Below are 25,353 nucleotides of genomic sequence, written 5' to 3'. Positions count from 1 at the left end.
CCTGCTACAATCCTTCCAATGGTTTCTGTGGCAGAGGCTGTGGTTTTATCCTAATATCCTTTCTCCCCTTCCACCTCGGTAATAGAACCTCTGAAGTTTAGGTGAGCACATAGAAGCCCAAAATAAAGAAAACATTTTCCAGAGTCCCTCCTTGCACTTAGGTGTGGTCATGTGACTGAATTCTGACCAGGGTGAGCCAACGACGTTGTGTGTATGTCCTTAAAAAGAGCAGGTTCGGGACTCCCCGGTGGCGCAGTGGTTGAGAGTCCGCCTGCTGATGCAGGGGACACAGGTTCGTGCCCCGGTCCGGGAAGATCCCACATGCCGTGGAGCAGCTGCACCTGTGAGCCATGGCCGCTGAGCCTGCGCGTCCGGAGCCTGTGCTCCCCCGCGTACTGCAAAAAAAAAAAAAAAAAGAGCAGGTTCTTCCTGCTGCTGTAACAGACATGATGGCCAAAGCTGGAATAGACCATGAGGTGAACTTGGGAGGGGAGGTCATGCACTGTGGAGCAACAAGATAGAGGGAGTGTGGGTCCCTGACACAGTGGAGCAACCCACCAGCCCTGGAACACCTACCTAGACTTTTACATGAGAGAGAAATAAACTTCATCTTGTTTAAGCCCCGATTATGTGAGGTATTCTGTCATAGTGGGACTTAATTCTAATACAGCTTCCCATCACACTTAGAAGAAAATCCCAAGTTCCTTACTGAAGTCTGTAAGGTTCTACACGATCAGGTCCCACTCCAGTATAATCACTCCAACCTGCTTTGTTCTTTGCTGCTTCCACACACCAAGCTTCCTCAAGCTTTAGGGCCTTCGAACTTGCTTTTCCTTCTGCCTGGGTTGCTCCTTTTCTGTTATTCAGGTCTTAGCTTTAAATATCACTGCTTCAGAGACGGTCCCCTGACCAATCTGAAATACCCAAGTCATTCTCTTTTACCATACCTTACTTTGGTTCTCTGCATAGAACTTACCAGAGCTGATGATTCTTTGTTTATTGTCTGCCTCTCCTACTAGAATGTAAATTCCATGAGGATAGGAATTTTGATTGGTTGGTTCACTGCTGTAGTCCAAGTGTCTACAACAGTTCCTGAACCCTAGTAAACTACTCAATAAGTGTTTGTCAAATGAATGCTCAAATACTGTTCCACGGATAGGGTGGTGGTTAAAAGCAGGACTTCTAAAGTCAGACGTCCCAGAACAGAACACTGGCTGGGCCACGAATCAGTCGTGTGACCTACCTAAGTTGTATACCTAAGACTCTCTGTAAAATGCGATTTCCTACAGCATAGGGTAGGAGTAAAAAATATATACATATATAGCGTTTATAAAGCACTCCTTCTCCTTCTCCCTTCCTTACTCTGAGAGCTCCCGTCTTTTCTCCCTCTCTTTGGCCCCTCACTTGGCCACTTCCCTTCGGCTTTGCGTTCCTCTCGGCACACTCTAGCTGAAACTAGTCCTTTGAAATTTAGCGGGAATTATCATCCCTCAGAAGGACCATAGCTGCGCACGCGCAGGACACCCACTCTTTCTCGTCAGCAATCTTTGCAGCCTCGACAGCCAATCAGAGCTATCGTCGGAGCCGAGTTCCGAAGACTCACCAATCGAGTGTGGGAGGCGGTCAGCCCTGGAGGCAGTGGCGAGAGGGGGCGGGAACAAGGAGAGAGCACGCACAGTTCTCGCAGCCAGGGTCTCAGCAGCCCAATCCGAGAGGCCTGAGGTCTGAAGGCAGTGGGGCGTGGCGTTGGCAGCTCCCGCAACTCGAGGCCGTCCAATGTCGGGCCAATCAGAGTGAGGAGGTGGAGGAGGCTAGCCAATCAGCGTGCAGGACAGGAGAAGCAGGGGGTTGAGGAGTCTCGCGCGGCTGCCGCCGGCTCCCTAGCTTCTGTCGGGGGAGCCGGGCGTGCGGGGGCGGTTGAGGAGGCGGGAAGGCGGCAGTGGTTGAAGGGGCGATTCCTGACTTGCAGGGAGGAGGTCCGAGGGGTTGAGCAGCCATGGTGATGGCAGCGAAGAAGGGCCCAGGGCCGGGTGGCGGGGTCGGCGGGGGAAAGGCGGAGGCGGAGGCGGCCTCGGAGGTGTGGTGTCGCCGGGTGCGGGAGCTGGGAGGCTGCAGCCAGGCCGGGAACCGCCACTGCTTCGAGTGCGCCCAGCGCGGGGTCACCTACGTGGATATCACCGTGGGCAGCTTCGTCTGCACCACCTGCTCCGGCCTCCTGTGAGTGGACCGGCGCGGGGGGAGGACCGGGAAGGAGCGGCGGAGAGTTGGCGTTGAGGACAGCGGGGACCCGGGGCGAAGGGACAGAGCCGAGGTCGGGGGCGGTGGGGAGGCCTGGGACGCGCAGGATGTGCCGAGAGGGTCGTCTGCTGCAGGGGTGTCACGGGGAAGGCGAAGGGTCAGGGGCGACAAAAAACGATTGGAGTCGCGATGCAGGGGAAAGGAAAGACAGCGTGAGAACTGGAGAAACTCCCTAAAGGAGGCGAGGCGATCCGAGAGTGGGGAGAATTGAAGGAAACTGAGGTCGGGTGGGGGTTAGAGATTTAAGGGGCCAGAGAATGATAGACACCTTGAAAGGGAACTTCATGTAGGTGGAGGGCAAACAGGAAAGAGGCAGAGCAAGCTAGACTCAACATGAAGGGGTACCTTTCTTCCTTCTGGCTTGTGCCCATCCTGGATTGTGAGACGGAGAAACCAATTTAAAATAGGTAAGTTAACCCAGGTTGACAGCACAACGGTAATGGCAGGTAAAGAGCCACGTTCCAGTGTTCAGGAACAGATCCTAATCTTGCAGGGCTTTAGAATGCTACCCAGAGGGAGATTTCTTACAATTCTAAGAGATGAATGCTGATGGGTTGCCCTGTTAGAGAACTTAACTTTTCCAGAGGTTTGGGGGTCTGGATGAGCCATCCTTAAGTGTAATAATTTACACCTTTAAGCTCCTTGTTACCACGGCTTGCTCCTGGTAGTAACATCTGGCGACTCTTTCTAGATTTGGTTGTTGAATAATCTGCAGTGCTACCTTGGCACTGGCACTGAATTTGGTCATGCCTGAGCTAATTTAGAGCCACAGATTTCTAGCCCAGATTTCTGGTTATATAGTAAGGTTCTTTTTCCCCCTAAGGGAGTTATCTGGTTAGATGCATGACTAACATTTGATACCAAGCCTGCATGTCTATCTTTATAAGCTTATCAGGGGCTTTATTTTGACTTTTTTAGTATTAATACATTAGTTTGGTTGGTTTCATTTTTAACTAGGAGCGCTTTCCTTGTTTCTTCTTACATCTTTAGGAGCTGAGGAGGGAGTGGTATTGTTCTTGCGTGACAGATGGGAGAACAGAAGCAAAGAGAGGTTTAGTAACTTATCCAATGCCAGATGGGGGTTGCTGTTTTCAGCATTTGTTGTTCCATATTAGTTATGATCATGGCAGAGCAGAAATGAGGGTCCAGGTCTCCTCATGCAGTTTAGGATTATTTCTCTATTCGATTCTTACTTCCTTAGCCAAACTTCTATGTTTTAATCAACCTTACTTGTGTGTTGTGAGGATAGACTTGACTTTCGTCTAAGTAAAAGCATTGTGGCTCTTGGGATAGTGGTTTAGAACACGAACAGTAACGTGTCAAAAGTTGAGATAGAGGCTCAAAGGAAGTCAAAGGATAGAGACTCGAGACTGGGACAAGTACTTTGAGGAGAATAGGAGCAAAGTTTAGGAATATTTATAGTGCAGAGTACAAAGAGAGCAGATTCCTGAAGATCCTGTTATGAGAAGGCAAATCTGATTACAGAGTCTGGAGAGAAGTCAAAGGAAGCAGGGGGATAACACTGATGGCATATCAGAGTCTAGGTCCCAGGAAGAAAATATCAGGAAGCAGTGTTAACTCATTCCCCTAGTCAGCTGCGAAGGCGTGAAAGCTAAAACGCTGAATAAATGGAAAGTGCTGACATCATTATCATTATTTTATAGATCTTGGTTTAAAGTATCCCATAGACAACACTCCCCTTCTATAATGAATGTCCCTCAATCAGGACAGAAGGAGGGCCAAGGGATCTGGCTCACATTAAAAACCCGGTTTCTTTTGCTGGACAAGTTAACTCCTTAAACATCAGTGCACAATTTGCAGAGCTTTACCACTTCCTACTGTGGTCACTATTGTTGAGCTCACTGGTGAAAAGTCAAACACCTGTGATCTGGACAGACAGTGGGTGGGGCTGACGATGGCCTAAGGTTGCTTAATAGAGAAGTACCTCAAGAGGCCTGTCTCTGTCTGTGGCGCACGTAACTTCCAACTAGGGGCTTAGCTCCTTAGGAAGCTAAGTTCCTATAGGACCAAGTGGTGGGAGTCTACCAGCCTCCCCCTTTTCTTTTAGTTTCAAAAGATTCTCGAGGGCTTCCCTGGTGGCGCAGTGGTTGAGAGTCCGCCTGCCGATGCAGGGGACGCAGGTTCATGCCCCGGTCCGGGAAGATCCCACATAACGCGGAGCGGCTGGGCCCGTGAGCCATGGCCGCTGAGCCTGCGCGTCCGGAGCCTGTGCTCCGCAACGGGAGAGGCCACAACAGTGAGAGGTCTGCGTACCGCAAAAAAAAAAAAAAAAAAAAGATTCTCGAAAGGACATTTTTGCTTAGTATTTTGGTAAAGCATTATGAGAATCACTCCGAGTGATTCTCAAGGTGGTAAACTTTAGGGAACGCATTTTGGTGGTGGGGAAATCAGAAGCTAGGCCAACTGTTCGTTAGCAGGAAGTGAGGGTAGAGTGAAGGGTCAAGAAGCTGGCAATAAGTGAAGCTGAACTGAAGGCATGTTGAGATTATAAAGAGACAAATTTCAGAAGAAACTCTACAAGAAAGCTTTAGTTGCCCTGGCTGTGACCATCTGCCGGGGTTCTGGTGGTTTGGTACTTCTCCTTTGCTAATTGGAGTCGTAATAGCATGGACTAGGGCAAAGCATGTAAAGCTTTAAAAGGGGTCTTCACAAAGTAGTACCAGTGCCCTTTGATGTACCTTGGCAAGGGCTGGGAGCCGGCAGGTGGGCCATAGGCAGAATGTGAGGTGGGGTGTGCTTACTGCTGGCTGTAGAGTGAGGAGGGGGCACACAGCCCAGCAGGCAATGGAGAGGCGTGGCTCCACGGTGACCCATACACCAGGCAACGTCTTAAATCCACATGGTTGCTTGCCCACAGATTTGGATTTTGTGGTGCTAGTGAAAATCGTAGTAGTAGGCCAATATCTTGCATCAGTCTATCAGTCAACAAATGTTTGTCAAGTGTCTTTGAGCCCCAGACACTGTTTTAGGCACTGGAGTTGTGGTAATGAACAAAACTGACAAAGTCCTATCTTCATGTAGCTTGCATCCTAGGGGAGGCCTTGGACTCTAAATAAATCATGAAATATATAATTTCAGGTAGTGATAAGTGCTACGAAGTAAACTAAAGTTCAGCATGGGCTAGAGAGTGATGAGAGCTCATATTCAGCTATGATGATGAAAAGAGAAGAAATATTCTTGCTTAAAATAAAGAGGATACTGAAGGGGAGGAAATTGAAGTATCATACTTCACACCATAGCCAGAGAAAGGAGACAGAGGCTTGGCTTTCTTTTGAAAGCCAGTTTTCTGTTGAGTGTGTTACAAATATGTCGACCACTTAGGGGGCTGGAGTGTTCTGGGGCAGTGAGCAGAATTGCCAGGGTTCCCTTCGGGCTGGATTGACTGATAATAACAAAGTTGACTGTGCCAGCCAAAGTTGAATTTCCCAAGATCTGAAGAAAAATTGAGATTTTAATAGTGGGGGTGGGTATGGCTGTGCCTTCAGCTCTGCATATGCGAGCTCATTCTTTCTGTCTTTTTCAATGAGAAATTTTTTCTCAGCTCAAGCAGAAACCCACAGTGTTGGTGTGAGGGCCTGAGAGAGAGGCTGCTAATTTCTGCCGTTTCTAAATTTACATACATGCTGCCACAGTGGTAGGTCCCAAATTTGACCTAGTTTTATTCATTTGGTTTTCTTCCAATACCTAATTTCCTTAACCTGGATAGAGATCCTTTTACTCTCCCTAATCTATTCATGCGCTTGTCTGTTCAGTTATACTTCTAACTCTTCAACTAGAAGACGAATCTGCCATTTGAAGCTAGGGGGGGTAAAAATTGCCACTGAAAAGGACTTCTTTCCAAAGCAGTGCCTCAGTGTTCCTTCTTGTTCTGGTTTGCTTGGATGCCTCAGTGGAGAAATGAAAAGAAAAGAAAAATGCCTCAACTTTTCTTTAAAAAGGAAATGGATGGAGAGGCCTGAGATCTCATTGGCATCTGGGCTAGGCACTATCTTTGACACCCAGTTTTTCAGCCAAGTATGTGACATGCTTCCCTGACCTGTCTGTCTGAGTCTATCCTTTAATCCATCATCTTTCAGGTCTCAGTAGTGGCTGTTTGTCTCTTCTACTTCTTTACAACTTTATTCTGACAGTGGGATTAAGTCAGGATTGAGGTGGACGGAGACCTGGACTGGATGTCAAGAGATGTGCTTGACAGCTCTTTATTTGTGACAAGTTGCTACCCTCCTGGTGCCTTAGTTTCCCTGTCTGGCTCGCTAATAGCTGTTCCTAACCGAAACACTTTTATCTCCATGGAAGGAGAGGTATAGTATGTTGTTCAATAATTCAGTACTTTTCCATCTGTCTGGGCTGGAGAGGTAGACGTATGCTTTGCCCTTATTTTAGTCCTGTCCCTCCATCCCCTCGCACCTCACCTTTCTTTTTTAAAAAAAATTATTTTATTTTATTTTTGGCTGCGTTGGATCTTTGTTGCTGCGTGCGGGCTTTCTGTAGTTGCGGCGAGAGGGGGCTACTCTTCGTTGCGGTATGTGAGCTTCTTGTTATGGAGCACGGGCTCTAGGCGCACGGGCTTCAGTAGTTGAGGCACAAGGGCTCAGTAGTTGTGGCTCGCGGGCTCTAGAGCACAGGCTCAGTAGTTGTGGCGCATGGGCTTAGTTGCTCCACGGCATGTGGGATCTTCCCGGACCAGGGATCAAACCTGTGTCCCCTGCATTGGCAGGCGGATTCTTAACCACTGCTCCACCAGGGAAGTCCGCACCTCTCCTTTCATATTCACTTCTGCCAGGCAGAGATGGACAGAGTCTCTAAAATTACAGATTTAGGCATTTTATTGTATAGGGCCTTTGGACAACTTGAAAAGCTCCTAAGAAAATAATAAATTAACAAAGGGGTGAGAAGAAAGGGGACAAAATGTGAAAGGATTGAGATTGAGCCTGAAGAGGAAGGTAGCTGGTAGTATCAGGATTCCACGTGTCTCTACGTGAGGGCAGCTGTTTATTATTGTCACTGAGGAAGAACTTCAGGAAATGGATCGAAGCAGGGGACTTTCAGTTAGGAAGGAGTTCCTTAAAATTAGTGAAATTGACCCTGGAGCAGGGTAATGGGGAGCCTTCCTAAGAGGAACTCTTCTTGGTAATGTTTGGGTCCAAGATAAGAGCTAACCTGGTTTAGCTGAACCCTGCTCAGAGGCAGAGGAATGGAATCCCAGGGGCAAAGAAACACAATCTAGAGTGTATGAATTTGAACACAAATATTCAGAGGTAAGGAATGCCCGAGTCCAAATCTGGCACAAATGAAGGAACTTGGGTGCTGGGTAGAACTGTTTTTTTCCACTGCCGACCTGGCAGAACCCTTCTTATCTGGGCAGCTGAGCAGGTTTGAGGCTTCTATGAAGCAAGATAGAAACAAAACATGGGCCAGTTTGAGGGTGATGACCACAGAGAAACAAAAGATGTGGTATTTGCAGAAATAGTAGTATGCTTAATACAAGCAAAGGGAAGGGAGAGAGGCAAAGAGAGGGAGGATTGGGCAGACTTTAGGATCTCTGCAAGTCGCTTCACTTGCCAAGTGATTCAGAGTGCTTCAGAGAGTGAGTCAGAGTACTTCAAGTGCCATTTAGGTGCCCTGTGAAAAGGAAACTGAAGTAGAAGAAGACATCATGACTGGGCTGAAGGCTTGAGCCCTAGTAATGTACTTGCCTTCAACTAGAGAAACTTGCCCTATTCTGGGCAAATACCTTTATCTCTATTTCCCCAGCTCCTCCTGGTTAGAAATAATAGAATAAATTTGCTGTGATAACCAAAAAGCAGTGCCTCCTTCAAGCTCTCACTTCTTCTTGTTTTGGGGAGAACCTGAGAGTTATGTTGGGGAGACTGGCTGCAAGTTGGAGAGTTGGGTCTGTTTCATTCCAGGCCAGTGATTCCCATCTGGCCCAGTGCATGACCCTGGTTTGTACCCGGTAACACACAACACTCCTAGACCATTTGATTTCGGCTCCTGGGAGGAGAGGGGCTCTCATTTCTAAATTGCTTCTCTTGGCCAGCAGTGGCCTCCCTGTGATTCAGAGACAAACGCTCTGACTCATAGGCCGTGTAACTGAGGCCCTCTTCCTGGGCTGCAGTGTTGCCTTGTAGACTCTCCCTGCCCCCAAACCGTGGCTCTGGTTATACATGATCCAGTCTACAGACATCAAGGTCAGAGCAGTGCTTTTTGTACTGTGCTATGGAAACATCCTGTTCCACCAGATTCATTTGGCCCAAAGCACCTAAATCACTTCTTTTCTCTGCCTTTCCTTTAACCTTTCTCCACCCCACCTCAAAACCCCTCCAATCCAAGCTCAGCCAGAGGAAGTTCTGTTGCTCTAAGCATCCCCTCTAGACTGATGAGTGGGTCAAGTTCCCCGCCCCCCACCCCTGCCAAGGAAGCACACCTCCCTGTTTATACTTTGCTAACAGTTCCTGGTTGTCCTGTCAGGAAATGTCAATGACCTTTTTGTGATAGGCTTAGAATCTGTTTTTCTAGTGTAAACATAATACATTTTACTTTTCCCATGACCATTTCTCTTCCCTCACTGCTGCATCCTGGTGCCACGTCCTCCCCCATCTGACTGTGCGCCTGCTGCATTGCGAAGTACCCTCTCCGGGCTCTTTGGCTCCTTCTTGGAAGCAAGTGATCGAGGACTAGGTCCTATAATTTTTGCATCCCCCACAGTGCCAAACGCAATGCTTTGTGTTTTATTTAGCAAAGTAAATATTTGTCAGTGGGAGGTGATAGGGCGGCCTGGGATCATAGGAACAAAGAGGTCTGCTCTGGCTAGACCTCGGAAAGGCCTGGCATTCCCAGGGGGAAGGGCACAGTGGTTAAGGTGAGAAAGGGCAAGGGAAAGAGTATCAAAGTGGGAAGTCTGGACTGCGGGATGTCTGGACTTCAGGACCAAAACAGAACCAAGCCACTGGTAAGAGAGGCTTTAGGAGAGAAAACTGGAGTCTCTGAAATGCAATCAGAAGAGAGTCTTCAGGTCAAATCAGGTTTAAGAGCTATGGTTTGACACCGAGTTACAAAGCCTGGCTTTTGGTTTTCCCGGCTCTCATCTTTCCTCAGGGCATCCGTCCTCTTTGATATTGCTTATCTTTTAAAGGGGTATTTTGAAACCCATCCAAGTCTAGTAGCAGAATTGCTGAAAACGCCCCCAGTTGTAGCCTCCAGTGTCCTTCCTGTCCTTGGTTAGAATCCCATAATCGGTAACTTGTCCAAAAGAGCAGCTGTCCTTCACTGTTTACCTTGTACTCTGTCTTCTGTCCATTCTCCCCGCCCAGGCTGCCTTCACTTATGCTAACCCACGCACTGCCGTTCTGCCAGGCTCGCCTGGGCACCTGTATTCATCGTGTGTACCTGTAAGCCTGCATGTGTGATTTCTCCACCTTTCCCTAAGATTTCCATCTGGTAAATTTTGTTCGCTTTCCTGAGGGCGTCAGCCAGGACCGTATTCTAGAGTTACTTTTATTTTCACGTCTTGCTTTGCCCATTTTTTCCAGGGGAGTGAAAACCACAAGAGGGCTTATCAGTTGAGACTGTCTTTCTTGCATGTGCCCGTGGTCTTTCACTCTGACCCCAGGGTCTAATTTATTTGTTTTGGTTCAGCCAGTTGTGTTTTCATGTGATGAGGGCCATAGGTTCAGACTAGAGTAAAACTGAAGGTAAGGAAAGGGGAACCTCTGAAAGCCTGCCTGGCTTGGCCCCAGGCTCCCGTTAGAGCACTCTGGAGGGCAGCTGAGTGGGGGCGAGGAAGCCTTCTCAGCTGTAATCTCCACAGGGCATCTGTGGGCAGAGCTGGACTCCCAGGGAGTTAACAGAATACACAGAGCTGGCACAAAAGCATCCCTTCAGGGTATATGTTCCTGACTCATGCCCGTCTCATACTCATGATTGAACCTGACTTCCTCCTGCTTCATTGAAAGATCTAGAAGTGAAAGAAAGTCTGGAATACTTCTTTTCCCAGAGATCACTCCCTAAAAAGGGGGGCCCGCTCCATCCCTCCACCACACCGCCCTCCTGTGTAGTCAAGAGGGGGAGCAGCCAGCCTAGGGACTCTTGTCTCCAAATCTTATCTGTGTTGGTATTATCAGGGATAGTCATGGGCCTTCGTTTTTGCTTTCCCTCATGCATGAGGGATTTGTGTCTCCATGGGCTCTGGGACCCTGAGGATGTGCTATAGGTCTCAAACAGTGATGAAGCAGGAAACGGGAAGTGGGCCCATGCCAGAGTTCCCAGAAATACCCCTCAGCCTGAACACTCAGCTGCTGTGGTCTGAGCCGAGGTAGAGGAGGCTCCTGGATGGGCAGGCTCTACCTTTCTCTCCAGAATGACTGGGGTTCCCTGTCTCTCATGAGAAGCCTCCAGAACATTCTTGCCTCCCTTCTTTCCTTGAATTAGGAAGTAGCTTCAGTCAGAGAGTTTCATGTACGTGTAGTTTTATCCTTTCCCCCTCCCTCTCCTCCCATAAACAGACCTGCAGTGCTGGTGGCATTCTACTTCTCTTTTTTTCTATTTGTCTCCCACAGGAGAGGCCTGAACCCCCCTCATCGTGTCAAGTCCATCTCCATGACAACTTTCACTGAGCCTGAAGTAGTGTTCCTGCAATCCCGTGGAAACGAGGTGAGCCACCCCAGACGGAAGGGTTCCAGGCTGCAGTTGCCCTATCTGTCGGTGGAGCTTTGCCTCAAGAGTATAGAAAAGCCCTACAGTTTTCTTTTTTGTTCGAGTTTCCCTTATTTTTTAGTATGTAAGGTATCTTAACTTATGTCCAGGTGTACATTTACAGACTTAGTTATAAAATTTGGGGTTTGTCCAGGCCCCTTGTTGGAAGAATCAGGGGAAGAAGCAAAATCTCTGTCAGGGGTGGCTCCTGGGCACTCGAGGGGGGAAATGCTCCACAGTGACGAGCGTTCAGGGTTGACTGAGCCAGGCCCTCCGAGCAAGAGCTCCTGGAGCCAGCTCTGCTGACTGGAGCCTCGGCAACTGGGTCTAAGCCATGTCGTTTACTTGAAAGGGAGTTAAACCCCTTCTCCAGCTAAATCTGCTGGTGGGAAGATGCCAGCCTTGGTGTCAGCAGTATCCCTAGCTTATGGGTGACAGACTTAACTTGGAGGGTGCAAACAAGGGCCTCTAGGGGGTGTTCTGGAAGCCACAGTTCTGAAAATTGCTCCTGACCCCACCTCCATCCAAATTTAGTCCCTCTTAGTTCTCATGGCCCTCTGTTTTCTTTCACAAGATGTGTCACAGTGTGTCATTATAAATGTATTTTTATTTATCTAAGGCATGACCTCCCCGTTAGATGATCCACTCTGCGAGGGCAGGGATCATGTCTGTTTTGTAGGTGTACCCAGATCCTCACATTGTGTCCATGCTCGATAAACGTCTATTGATGAATGAGCTGGGAATGGTTTGACTCCCATTTCATGCTTTCTGCCTCAGTTTCTTTGCCACCTGACTTCATTCCTTTAGGTTTGCAGGAAGATTTGGCTGGGTCTTTTCGATGCTCGCACATCTTTAATACCAGATTCCAGGGATCCTCAGAAGGTGAAGGAGTTTCTCCAGGAAAAATATGAGAAGAAGAGATGGTAAGGAGGAGGAAAGAGATTGCTCTGGAGACATGTGTCCAAGACACACTTCATCTTACAGTCCAGTTTCCAGAGCTGAACTGGGGCTTCTCTCAAAGGCTAGACGAGGGTTGAGTCTGTTCCCTTCAGATTCAGTTAGGGCCGAATTCTGACTTCAAAATAACAAAGGTACAGGAAAGAACAACTTGCTCTTGGTCACTAACCTTGCAGATTTGATGTCCCCTCTTTTGGGGAGACAGCAGACTGGTTGGAGGGGAGAGCTAGGGCCCCCACTAGGGAGTCTGGGTTCATTTTTATAGCTCAGCTGATCTCATTTATGGAGAGAGGTGGCTGGGAGCACATGTCCTCTAGCTTCATGCTTTTAACCCGTGATTCATATGTCCCCTGTTTTCCTGCTGAAGAAACAGCATCTCTGTTTTCTCTTGCCTTTTCTCTCCCCAGGTGTCACTTCCTATTGTTCGATTTCTGGGGGGTGGGGGGGTGTGCACGGTTGGGGGTAACTCTGGGGTGGAGAAGAGAATTCAGGGAGCAAGGAGACTGGTGTGGATAAAACAGAATTTTGGAGTCCCTTCGGGGGGCGGTCCTTGGGATAAAGAAAATACATCCGGAGTAGAGACCACATCCACTGGAGTGGAAGGGGATTTGATCAGAAGGCGCAGCAGCTGGCAGGATAGACCGTAAGCACTTAGAAGATGAGGTGGCAGAGAAGGAGGAACCTGAAGATACTCCCAGGAAATAAAAGGGGGCCCTTGAGTAGGAAGTTGGAAAATAGGATCACCTGTTGCTCAGCATGATTGCAGGTGTTATTACTTGAAACCCAGATGGTTTGATGTGTCAGAAAGAGGAGGGAGAGATGAGGGGAAGACCAGCACAAGCCAGAGCCAACTGAACATCCCTGCAGGAGAAAAATGAGCGCCTGACAGTAAAGGGGAAGCTCAAGTTAGGCAGAACTTTGCTAAGTTGCTAAATTCCCTTTGGTTCAAAAAAGAGAATCAGTAGGGAAAGTGAGAAAGGACTTTGACTGCTGTAACCTGTGTTTTCTCAAGCACCTAAGCTGACAAGGTCCAAGGTTTCACCCCTCTCCTCTTAGCCTAACTGTTCTTTCTCCAAGGTATGTCCCCCCAGACCAAGTGAAAGGGCCCACTTACACCAAAGGTGGCACCTCCACCCCCGTCCAGGGCTCCATTCCAGAAGGGAAGCCCCCGCGGACACTTCTGGGGGATCCTGTGCCATCTCTCTCGGCTGCTGCCTCCACTTCCAGCCAGGTAACTCTCAGATGTGCCCTGCAACTTATTTTGGGATTTGGGAGGCAGGGGTATCAGTTTCCTAAATCCAATCGCCTGAACTTAGCAGACGACGGTCCAAGAGGTGTGAGCAGGTTCTCAGCCCTGCTGTTCCCATGTCTTGCATCTCTCACCTTGGATCTGTATGTTTTGGAAGAAAGACCCCAACAGGAAGTGGTATTTAGGGAAGTCAGAGTATCAACTTCAAACGTGACCACTCCTCCAAGGAAATACAGGGACCAGGACACTGCTTCAGGCGCCTGGGAAAGATGAGGAGGGGCTGTTGGGCGACATCCCTGTGTATCTCAGGGTTGCCTTGACTAACGTGCTCTAAAATATGTGGTTCTGGGAGCTGCTGCACTGAGAGGACAGGAATTAGGGATGAGAAGGGCTCAGGCACCTTCTGCCCGGGAACCCTCTGGGTTGAGGGTAGTTTCTGCCTCTCTTCTTTCTCCACTCGCCTATCTGGGGGCAGCCCGGGGAGCCATGCAAGGGCCTGGGTCATGGCTGGGATTCCGAGTGCTATATGTACTGCCTTCTCCTCCAAGTCTGTCAGTCAGTCTCAGCCCCGGACGTCCCAGCCCCGGAGCTCTCAGCCACCTCCCCCCTCCTCGGTCAAGAAAGCCAGTACTGACCTGCTGGCCGACATCGGCGGAGACCCCTTTGCTGCTCCCCAGGTGGCACCAGCTTTTGCTGCATTCCCAGCCTTTGGGGGTAAGTGGGACTTGGGAAGAGAACCTTCCTACAACATATGTCCCCATCACACAAGGAATTCACTCGGCCCTAGCTCTCTGCACAGGAATGAACGTGATGGTAATTCTGAAGTATCACGGCTGGGAGGGTGTGGGTCAGATGAGTACAGCTGGGATTGGTTTTGGGAGTTTGACCAGAAAGCATGGCAGTTGGGGGCTCCCAGCCCTCCCTCTTAGAGCATTGGAAAGAGCCTTTTTCTTAGTTTCTCTCTCTGTTAAAATGGGGCAAGGGGATTGTCACAGGTTCCATTTCCCCTGCCCTCTTCCAGAAGATCAGTAGTAGCCAGTAGAGGGTGGAACAAAGTGATTATCTAGTTTCCCTTTTTCCTTTTTAAAGCCCTTCCCCGCGGCAAAATCTTTTTCCATGATTCCGCCTAAACTAGGCCCTGACAAAAATGTTAATGCCTCACGGAGTAAGGATAAAAAGTGGGGAGTGAACTTGGAGGCCTCTGAGGTGCCCTTTCCCCTGCATGTTCTGGCTCTCTGCCCCAGGCTCCTGCCAGCTCCCTCTGAAGAGGACCCTGCAGGAAGGCAGATGTCCCATTGAGCAGCCCTTGGCCTTCAGAACTAGTCCGTGTGATATGGATTACATATACATCATATATAAACATAACCTTTATATTCTCTCCACCTATAGGCCAGACGCCTTCCCATGGGGGCTTTGCCAACTTCGATGCTTTTGGCAGTAGCTCTGGCTCTTCTGCATTTGGAAGCATGCCTCCAGCTGGCCAAGCCCCGTTCCAGGCGCAGCCAGCACCCCCAGGTAAGCTCTGCCCCTCTGGCTTCCTTGCTTGCAACTGTGACCCACTGTCCACACCCATACATCACCCTGCATTCACATCCGCACCCACCCAAAGTACCGCACAAAGAGGAGAAGCTCCAGGAAAGGATGAGGGCAGTCTGATGAGGTTCTTGTCAGGAAGAAGGGGCTCTGTTCTCTTTCTTCATGTAAGGAAATGGCTAAAACTGCATCAGGAGTTGTGCAGGCTGTGCACTAGGAGGTCGCTGACTGGGAAGTAATGGAGACCCGAGTCCTAGAAAACATGAGAATGGACATGACCTTTCCCCGAGAGGGCCCCCAGGGCAAGGTCTGGGTCAGCGTCCTAGGTGGTCTCCAGAAGTCCTCAGGCATCCCTCTTAGAGCAGAAGCCTGCCAACACTGCGTCGTGTTGTTCCTGTGGGATGGAAGGAGAGTCTAAAGGCCCCTAAAGCACTCGGTCCCTCCTGAAGCTCCCAGACATCAATCAGGCTTCAGAGCTTTCGGGCTGCCTCCTTCCTTTGGACACCCTGCACACAGGAGGGCAGCCGGAGCGCTGTGAGGACAGATGTCTGGGGACGGCCAGTGACTGACACTCTCTCTCTCCTCCCCACCTACCTGCCCTTTCCCTGCCCTACCCTCACTGCCAGCCAGTCGGATGCTAACTGGAAGTCACAGCTTCGGTAAGTTATTCCTCCCACTCCACAGCCGACCCAAGGCAGAAGCCTCTGTCTCAGGTCCTCTGACCCTAGAGTTTTGAGGTCTGGAAGGAACCCCTCAAATTTAGCCTTTAACAAAGGAGGCAGTTAGCAGTTTCCCTAGTCATGCAGCCCACAGCCCAGCAGAGCCCATCCCACAGCGCAGACTTCCTGACTCTCTGCTCTGTCCACAGCGCCCCCACCTCCCACTGTTGCTCTTGTCTTTAATTTTTTGAATGGAACAGGAAGAGACATTTTATATTGACAGAATTTAAAATTCACAACAGAGTTCTCACATTGTGAACTTAAAGTAACTGACAGAGTAGCCTTGAAATCCATAAAGCAAAAACTATTAGACGGAAAGAAAATCTGATAAACCAACAGATGGAGACTATAATAGATTCTCTCACAAGATTCATAGGTGGAGTAGATAGACGAGGAGGGAAGAGAGTTGACCATTTGAGGAACACTTTAACAAGTTTGACCTAAGAAGTATAAGTAGAACTTTGTAACAAAAATACAGAATATACATTATTTTCAAACATATAACCCTTTTATAATTTGACCATATACTGGGAAACAAAATCTCCATAAATTCTAACAAGGAGAAATTGTTATGTTATTCTATATAACATGTTATTCTATATAACATGTTATTCTATATGGTAAAAGATGTCCTAAAAAATGTCCCCACACAATGTTTCATGTCCTTAAAGGCATGAAGCAGATGAGGAGAAGACACTTACAACATGGAAAACAGACAAAAAGCTAATAACCATAATGTGCCTTTTTAAACTCCTATTAATAAGAAAGACTAGAATAATGGACAAGGGATAGAAGCAGATAATACCCAGAAAAAACATGAAAATGTCCTCAACCTAACTAATCAGGGGAAACACAAATTAGAATAAGATAGTAATTTTGCACATTATATTCACAAAATTTTTAAAGATGAATAATGGCCAGTATTGTGTGGGGAAATAGGCCCTTTTGTATGCTGTTGGCAAACGTGTATACTGGTACAGGAATAATCAATTTAGCAAGAGGGAACTATTCCCAGGAATGGGATCTGGAAAGGAAACAGCCTATTACAAGGTGGTTATAAATTGGTTGGTTCAGAGATGCATTCCTAGCGCAACTGATTAGTTTAAAGGGAGTGCTTAAACTGCCAAGCTTTAAAGGAGAGAAGGGAGGCGTCAGCCCTGGAGCCATCCCAGGCTGAACCTGGGATGGACCGTCTGTCCAGTGTCTGCTCATCTCAAGAAGCAGACAGCCCACGGCCGGACCCAGAGCCCACCAGCGCTGACGGTGCTTGGGGAGCACCCCCGTATCATCTCCATGAGGAAAGAAAGCTCTGTTTTGCAGCTGAGGAAACTGGCTCAGCTTGGCCGAAATCAAATGTGTGATCAGTGGCAGATCCCATTCATTCCCAGCCACACCATGACCACGAGGGGGTTACTGTGAGTGTGACGTGAGGAACCACTGGGGAGGAAGTAGGAAGATTTGGGTGAGAGATGGATGTCTCTTCTGACAAGGCTGGTTGTATTGTTATATATCTGAGGGGGAGTATGGAGAAGGGGGGTTTCTATAAGTGCGGTTTCCCCTGAAACTGTTAGAAGGCAAGTCTACTAATCCAGCTGTGTGGAGTGAGGCTCTGGCAGTGGATAGGAAGCAAAGGAGCACAGGTATTGGGAGCGTCGGCCTCCTTTCTGAGGACGCGCCCTCGGTGCAGGGAGCCCAGCCTGCCTGAGCCAGGGCCGCTCTGCCCTCTAGCGCCGGCCAGGAGGCACACAGCACTCTCTCCCCGCCCTCGGCGGAGAGCCTGGTCCTCACTGAGGGGAGCACCCTGACCCAAGGGCCCAGAGCAAGACTGAGGAGTCGGACCCCAGTAAGGACGGGGAGCTGTGTCCGCTGGGAAAGTCCATGTACCTGGAGTCCGTCGGGCAAAGGAAAGGCCTGGGGTCTGAGAAGCCAAAGATCCACCACCGCCCTGGTGGCTTCCCAGCCTTCCTCACAGCCTGTGGGTGCGAGAGGACTGAAGACCAGGGCTCGCAGTGGCCACAGCCTAGCACTGTCCCTCAGGAAAGCCCAGGGGTTGGGGAGGGAGAGGGGCTGAGGAGAGCACTGTCCCCTGAGTGCTGGCTCTCAAGAAGCGGCCCATCCCTGGAACCTCGCAGGCAGGCCCTGGGCACTCGGCTTCCCTGCTGGCTTCTCGGCCCTTCCACGTTACAGCCGGTCCCCCATCCCCATCAGGTATGCTCTGTGCCTGGCACCAGGAAGATACCCTTAAGAGAGGGGTTTGGATAAACACAGCAGCCTCACCCTTTAGAAAAGGAAGATCCACATTACAGTTCTGAGGTGCTCAGAAGAAAGCCCAAAACTGTACTGACAAGAAACGAGGGCTGAGGTTTGAGGGGACCAGGGAGCAACGCGGATTTGAGAACCACCCCGGCCCTGCCATTTCCTTCCTTGCCTTGTGTCTTTATCTTTTCCTTTCCCTCTTCTTCCTCTCGTGTCTGAGAAAGAGAAGTATCTTCCCTTGTGAAGGTTACCTCCCTCGTCCTTTCCCACTTTCTGCAGGGCTTGGTCCCATCAGCTTTCCTATCTGAATTTCACCTCCACTTTCTCCACCTCTACCAGCATGTCCCCTTTTTCCCACACATACACTTCAAGCTCCCGTCCTACAAAATGTCTCTGCAGCCTGACCCACGCTGGTCTCTCGTCTCACCTCTCCACAGCTGTGCCTCTGGTGGAAGGAGTCAGTAGCCTTCACTTACTCATCATTATTGTCCTGTTCTCTCTTTTTTACTGAGCATTTTATGGCCTAATATACAAGCTGTTCTGAACCTTGATTTTTCTTTAACTTAACGGTACTATTAGGGACTTCCCTGGCGGTCCAGTGGTTAGGACTCCACGCTTCCACTGCAGGGGGCATGGGTTTGATCCCTGGTTGGGAAACTAAGACCCTGCAAGCCGCATGGTGCGGCCAAAAAAATAAATAAATAAAATAACAGTACTGTTAGATTTTTTTTTTTTTTTTTTTTTTTTTTTTTTTTTTTTTTTAGCGGTACGCGGGCCTCTCACTGTTGTGGCGTCTCCCGTTGCGGAGCACAGGCTCCAGACGCGCAGGCTCAGCGGCCACGGCTCACGGGCCCAGCCGCTCCGCGGCACGTGGGATCTTCCCGGACCGGGGCACGAACCCGCGTCCCCTGCGTCGGCAGGCGGACTCTCAACCACTGCACCACCAGGGAAGCCCTAGATTTTTTTTTAGTAGTACATTAAGAGCTTCCTCATTCTTTTGTATAGCTGCACCACTGTCCAACTTATGTCTAGACCATAATTTTTCTGCTCAGTTCCCTGTTGTTGAATATTTAGGATGTTCCAGTCTTTTGCTGTTAAACAGCGCTGCAGTTAATAACCCTGCTTCGGCACATTGGCAAGTTATATCTGTAAGGGAATTCTTGGCAGTGGAATTGGTATAGTGGGGACCCAGTTGATACAGAAATAAACAAAAATACATCACTATAAATATGTCAAGTGCTAGGAAGGAAAAGAACAAGGTGCTAGGAGAGGAAAACCAGGATCAAACACTGGAGTCAGGAAGGCCCATGGAAGACATGGTTCTGTTAAGCCTGCAGGGTGAGTAGGAGTTAGCAGGCCAAGGCCATGGGCAAGGCCTCTTGTTCAAGGCAGCGTGGAAAGGCCAGAGCTGAGGGCTGTGGGTCGGGCCCTTTCCGCTCGTGTTTACCATCTGAGCCAGCCATCCTGTGTTTCCTTTGAGACCTTGTCTTGCTTCTCTGACCCTGGAAGTAGTATCTCATAGGTATGATAATACCTCACATTTGTGTTATGCTTTGTAGATTTCAAAATACTTTATCTCAGAGGGCCTTTACAGCCACCCTACAGGGGGCGGGGTTGGGGAGCAAGAACAAAAGTGGGCTCCGGAGAGTGAGAGAGATGGTTTGCTGAAGTCACAGCGGTAGCAGGTGGCAGAACCACAACTGGAATCCAGTTCTTCTCCCTCTGCCTGTTCAGCTGTTCATTCAGCAAACCCTTCCGGAGCACCGTCAGGAGGCGGGCACGACGTAAAGTGTGTTTCCCTTCGGTAACAAAAAGTCTTCCAGCACTCAGAAAAATCAAGCTTTTCCCCATTTGTAGCCTCATTTTACCCTCACTGTAGCCCAGAGTAGTTGGCAGGACCCCACACTACAAATGAGACTTAGACACTCAGATAAAGAGGCTTTCTTAAAATGACAGGGCCTCAGGCCTCTTCCTTCGAGACCAGGTTGCTGATTGGACCCTAACCCTAACCCGCCCCGAGGGCTGTTCTGTAAACTTCCCCTGTGAGGCTCTTCCATGTTGACTATGAAGACCAGGGAGGGCAGGAGAGCCCTGCTGTCGGCCCTGCGCCGTGGGCAGTGCGTCCCAGCCCTGATCTGAGGTCCTGGCGTCAGGGGGCTCCCGAGAGGGGAGCAGGCGGCTCGATGGGAGTGAGAAGGGTGCTGGCGAGGCCGGAGATTTATGCTCAGCACCTCCAGTGCCATCTCCGCGTTCCCCGAGTCACCCAAGTGTCCCTGAGCCTTTCTGCCCTTCACAGCTCCTTCCCCACCCCTCTACCTGCCCCTTCATATGATTTATTCATAAATGGAAATGCTGGTTTAGGCAAAAGACAGACGTTTCCATCTCTTAAGGAAAAAAATGGGAAGTGTAATCCAGACTAGAGCAGGAGGGACGGTGACCTGGACGAGGAGGAAGAACTGCTTCTCTCTCTGCGGTGGCGGTTTTGAGCGCTAGGGAGATTAAGAAGGGCTGAGTCTCACATCGCCTAGAATTCTCGGTGGGAGACAAACCCTCCTGAACTGGGTGATCCGATCCGGTGGAAGAACGGGCTGCCTCAGAGGACCCCGTTTGTGCCATCCCTCCCCTCCCCCTCCACTGCACCTCTGCCTCCATCTCTCCTCCTGCCCTTTCCGTCCTGTCTCATGCCAGCACCCCCTGTTTTACTTCCTGTGCCTGCCCAGGGAGCAGCCAGGGGACTCCATTTGGTGCCTCTCCTCTGGCACCTGCCAGTCAGCCCAACAGCCTTGCAGAAACGGGCAGCCTCCTGGGACCCGGGGCATCAGCTGGAGGCATCCCTAGCAGGTAGGTCCAGATGTTGGGGAGCTTGCCATCGGGCAGGAGAGCCGGCCAGGAAAGCCTGGCCTTGCTTATACCAGCCACTCGGCTCCTCCCGTCCGGCAGGACAGAGTTTGCCATCTCCTAGTTCCTTGCCCAGCTCACCTCCTTGGTGCTAGATGATGTGCACGCCGACTTTTCTCCCCATATCACAGCATGTTCGGGATGGCCAGCCAGGTCCCCACGCTCCAGTCGGCCACCACTGGTGGAGGCGGAAGCACAGGGCTCTCCTTTGGAGGTGAGTCTTGTGTGTAGAGACCCAGGGAGGGGATCTAAGGCCAAGAGGAAATTGGGGACCCTGGAGGGAGGGGAGTGGGGAGAGATGCACACCAGGATTTAGAGGAATGCTCAGTTATCACGATATTAACCAAATGAGAAAAAAATAACCAGCTCTTCATCCCTCCTCTACCCCATTCCACCCTGAGCAGCCTTCAACCCTTTCACCACACCTGCTGCTCACGCCCAGCTGCCTTCCACCAACCCTTTCCAGCCCAATGGCTTGGCCACAGGTAAGCCTCCCAGACTGTCCCCTGGCCCTGACTCTCTCCATAGTCACCAGCCCAGGCCAGGCCGGTTTAATTTCCAGTCCACCTAGTGGGCAAAAACTAGAGGCCCCTAAGTCACCAAATCAGAATTTCGGAGTTAGAAAAGACAGGCTGCCCCTTCCCTGAGCCAGTTCCGAAGGGTTAAGGCTGACTGGTAGTGGTGGTGATTCTTTTTTCTCCAATCCTCAGTTTCCCTCTGGGAGCCCAGCCTCCTTCCCTTCTGTGTCCCACCTGAAACCATGGCCCTGTTCCCTGCCCTCCTCAGCTGGAGTCCTGTGGTCTCCTGCCCCTCCCCAGCCCCTGCCTCTGCTTTTCTCTCTCCAAACTCACACTCATGCCCCCCTTCGTTTTTTTGTTTGTTTTTTGTTGTTTTTTTTGTTGTTCCTCTAAAACCTTCAGGCCAGGAAGAGAGAATAATATTCGCTACCAAGCTGACCCACGTGGCAGGCCCAACACTTAGGGCTTTACATCCATTATTTGATTTTCACAGCAGTCCGAGGAGATAGGCATGGTCCCCGTTTTAGAGATGAGAGAACTGAGGCAGAGAGGGCTGGTAATTTGCTTTGATTTATGCAGTTTAAGAGGTGGCAGAAAGCTGACCCCATGATCATAACTACCCTGCTGTCCGAGCCACAGGCCACAGGCCGGAGAGGGCAGGGTTGACACGATGCTTGGACGCTGAAGGGTTTCGTGCTCATTTCGGGTACTTCCACACCTCTGGGTGGTGAAAAACTATATCCCATTTCTGTGTCTTGGAGGGACTTAGGAAGAACTGTTCTCCTGCCCACCTTCCAGAACCTCACCTACCTCATGTCCCTCCCTCCCTCCACAGGGCCAGGCTTTGGGATGAGCGGTGCTGGGCCTGGCTTCCCCCAGACGGTGCCACCCACCGGGGCTTTTTCCAGCCCCTTCCCCCCACCGCTCTTCCCCCCACCGCTCTTCCCCCCACCGACCTCAGTGACTCAGCAGCAGAATGGTAAGGGATTCAGACCGCGCCCTCCTTTCTTACCCCATTCCCACCCCCAGGGCATCTGAGCTAGTTCCCTTTTGGACCAGCAGGGGAAGACCAGGGAAGCAACAGACCTGCCTGTGTCCTCTGACTGTTCCACAGATTTCTTCCTGGCTTTGGGGAGGCCCCCGCTGGCTGCCCACCTTGGGATGTAACTGGGCCTGCCCTGCAGGGAGGCAGGCGAGCTAGGCAGCACTAGCCCCGAGGGGCAGGGTTCCCGTCAGCTGAGTTTTTGCTCTTCCTGCCAGGCTCTTCCTTCGGAGACCAGGGATCTGCCAAGCTGGGGCAGAGGCCACTGAGCCAGCCAGCTGGGATCTCCACCAACCCCTTCATGGTGAGTGGCCGGTGCAGGGCCCGGGCCTGGTGTGGGTGTGGCCTTTCACTCTGGGGGTTGGGACAGAATCCTTCCAGGAGAAGAGGGCAATGTGGGGCGGAACCACGCCCCTTCCTCGTGAAACTGCCTTGGCCCAGCCAGGGATGAGTGGGCTAGTTAAGGAGCCTCTGCGCTCCCCGCCCCTCTGCTTGCCTCCTCGCTCCCTTATTTTCCCTCTTCCCTCAGCACAGTAATTTTGAGGGAGAAAAGAATCCTGAGCTGCATTTCTTCTGTGGCCTCCAGCTTTTCCTCCCTAATCTAACAATTTGTGGTGATTGTTTCTTTCCAGACTGGATCCTCATCAAGCCCGTTTGCCTGCAACCCTCCAAACACCAACCCATTCTTGTAGCACTGTGTCCGGGGGGCTGCTCTCTGGGGCCCCTCTACTCCCTGGAGCTCCGATGACCGCTTGCCTGTGGCAGTTTTGCGGGTCTGAGACCAGATGGGTCTTGTTTCGCAGGGTAGGGGTCTGGGGATGGTGGAGGTGCTAATGCTTTGCTTGGGGCTTGCAGATAAAAGGGCAGCTTCCCGGGTCAGCCACCCCAAGGCTTCCTCCTTCCTCCTCCAGCCCCCACCCAGGCAGGGGGCCCGGGAGGCGGGCTGGCAGAGCCTGGCCTAGAGGAGCCTTGGTGTTTTATTTTTCAAATTACTAATTATGATGACAAGAGTCCTCCTCTCCTGCCCCCAGCGCTCCCTTCACTCCGAACCCTGTGGGCAGAGGAAGCTGGGGGCACAGGCTGAGCTGTGCTCCTTGTGGGAACAACTCCCCACTGCCCAGCTGTCTAACACTGTTCTCCTCGTGGGAGGAAGCACAGTGGGGAAAGCAGGGCGGAGGTGGGGATGAGGCGTGCATGGTGTTGACATGGGATGGCGATCAGACGGGACGTGGAGGTCCTGGGGAGCCAGAGTGCCCTTGGGGCCCTGGCTTGGGACAGCACCCCTTTCTCCATGTTTTCGCTTCCCCAGCTCCCTCAGGATGAATAGTTTTACCTACATACTTATACAGGCCCAACTTCCGTCAAGCACTTTAGTTAGCTGTGGTGTCATGTTTGGATACCAGTGTTTTATATTTATACATAGAGAATTTTCTAATATAGCCTATTATATATATATATCTATATATATGCATACACATACGTATCCAGATGCAGCCATTCTTCCTCTCCCAGACAGCTCTTTCACACGGGGAATGGGATCTGTGCCTGGCAAAGCCGGAGCTCCAGGGCATGGTGGGGAAGGAGGCACACTTCTCGACCACCCCGAGCCTGGGCTTTTCCAGAGAAAGGCTTTGTGCAGCTGGCTTTTTTTTTCCTTTCTTCTTCCCTTGTGCCTCCCCCGCTCCTCCCCCTGGCCCCAGATCTCTGCACCGAAGCTGTTGCAGGCAATGTTGGAAAAGAACTGCATTTGAAAGGAAAAAACGGCTCTCGTGGTCTTGCTTTGGGCCAGCTGGAGGGGCCTCATGTCAGTCAACGTGACTTCTTGGGTCGGTGCCCATGCTGCTGTTCGCCAAGGACAGAGCCAGTCCCTGTCTGAACTGGAGTCCAGTTTTAGCAGTGGAGGGAGCGGGGGAGAGGGTGCAGAGGAGGACCCGGCATGGGGGTTGGGCAGGGCCTAGTCAAAGTCCAGCTGTCCCAGGTCAGCTGCCTCCTCAGCCCCTCCCCAGACCCTTGCCACCTGGGGATGTTGTGTCAACAGTGTCTAGGCTGTGTGTGTGGTAACAAGACAGCCGGCTTGGGTTAGACACCTCACCTGGGGGAGGAGAGGCCCTGAACTCAGCCCTGCTGTGAGCGCCTCTCCCTTTCCTAAGGCTGCCTGGGAACTCTGGCCCCTTCAGTCTTCCCTTCTTGGGATTTCTCTGAGTCTTTCCACCCAATGACCTTTAACCTGACAGCAAGGAGAGGCCGGGACAGTCTTATCACTGATTTACTTTGAGGATTTTTCCTGTAAATACCTTCAGCTGCTGTTCTTTGCACAGCCAGGCGTGGCCTCCCCACCTTCCCAGGGCTCAGTCCTCATCCTGTCTTGTGTCTGTGGTTCCCGTTCTCCAGCCTCTACTCTCCTTCCATCTCCTGGTGGCGCTCCCAGGGTGGACCATCTTTTTTTTTCCCTGGGTATTCTCTGTCACCCTTGAATATCTGTGTCTTCCCCATTCTCTGCTCAGAGCCAGGGACAGGAGGGAAGCTGGAATCTTGTGGTGGAGAAGGAGGGGGAGGAGGAGCCTTCTTTTTCCCCAGCTCCCTGGCGCCTCCTTTCCCAACCAAAAACACTGAGGTTTGGAGGTGAGATTTAAAGGACCAGCAGCTGCAGTGCTTCTTACTGTTTGAGTCACACTGCCGCTGTTTCCCAGGGATCTCCTCAACTGCTCAGTGCCTGGGCGCAGGACCTCCCTGCAGTCCCCACTCCACGCTTCTCAGTCACTCTGTCCGACACGGACCCCCACCAGCTCACTGGCCAGGGCAGGATGACCAGTCAGAGAAGTTACAACGGGTCAGCGTCCAACTCCAGGGCAGAAAAATCAGGAGTTCACAGGGCGTAGGCTGAGAGCGGGACTGCAGCTGCCTGTCCCGGTGTGGAACAGCCTGGTGCTGCCTCCACCCGGCGTCCTCTCGCCAGGCAGGCAGCAAAGATGGAAGAACCCCTGGCCTCAGGAAATGTCTAAATGACTGGGCTGTGCTCCCCCCGCCCCATCACCCAGGGCCGCCCTGCAGGCCCTGCCTGGTGGTTACAAATCTGGACCCACACCATGGGGCTGGAAGGACTCACCCAGACTGCCACCAGGCTTCTGACCAAGTGCTCATGTCCCCCTGGCCAATGCTGTGACAGTG

General features: G+C 51.0%; 1 protein-coding gene across 3 annotated transcripts; it reads left to right on the top strand.

Moving 5' to 3' along the window:
- The first annotated feature begins 1,826 nt into the window (after positions 1-1,826).
- AGFG2 (ArfGAP with FG repeats 2) lies at positions 1,827-22,944 on the top strand. Of its 3 annotated transcripts, XM_049698691.1 has the most exons (14): positions 2,083-2,217; positions 2,589-2,705; positions 10,878-10,971; positions 11,821-11,936; positions 13,048-13,201; positions 13,768-13,933; positions 14,609-14,734; positions 15,379-15,411; positions 20,448-20,568; positions 20,757-20,839; positions 21,030-21,110; positions 21,979-22,122; positions 22,404-22,489; positions 22,818-22,944. In XM_049698691.1, exons 3-14 carry the CDS (start codon positions 10,918-10,920, stop codon positions 22,875-22,877), a joined length of 1,224 nt encoding a protein of 407 aa, XP_049554648.1. In that variant the 5' UTR covers positions 2,083-2,217; positions 2,589-2,705; positions 10,878-10,917; the 3' UTR covers positions 22,878-22,944. The 3 variants fall into 3 exon arrangements, with proteins under 3 accessions (XP_004268922.1, XP_012388082.1, XP_049554648.1); XM_004268874.4 differs by lacking the exon at positions 2,589-2,705 and having other exon boundaries at positions 1,827-2,217; XM_012532628.3 differs by lacking the exons at positions 2,589-2,705; positions 15,379-15,411 and having other exon boundaries at positions 1,827-2,217.
- Positions 22,945-25,353: the final 2,409 nt, after the last annotated feature.

The sequence above is a fragment of the Orcinus orca genome, chromosome 16 (genome assembly GCF_937001465.1).
Source record: "Orcinus orca chromosome 16, mOrcOrc1.1, whole genome shotgun sequence".
Taxonomy (NCBI): Eukaryota; Metazoa; Chordata; class Mammalia; order Artiodactyla; family Delphinidae; genus Orcinus; species Orcinus orca.
This window is presented reverse-complemented; position numbering and strand designations above follow the sequence as displayed.

What these genes read in the sequence shown, in the direction of transcription:
- AGFG2 (XM_004268874.4), top strand. Translation starts at nt 1,997, where the DNA reads ATGGTGATGGCAGCGAAGAAGGGCCCAGGGCCGGGTGGCGGGGTCGGC. An exon ending in GCTGGAGGCATCCCTAGCAG is followed by an intron (nt 20,569 to 20,756) that starts GTAGGTCCAGAT and finishes CCCATATCACAG; the next exon opens with CATGTTCGGGATGGCCAGCC. An exon ending in TCTCCACCAACCCCTTCATG is followed by an intron (nt 22,490 to 22,817) that starts GTGAGTGGCCGG and finishes GTTTCTTTCCAG; the next exon opens with ACTGGATCCTCATCAAGCCC.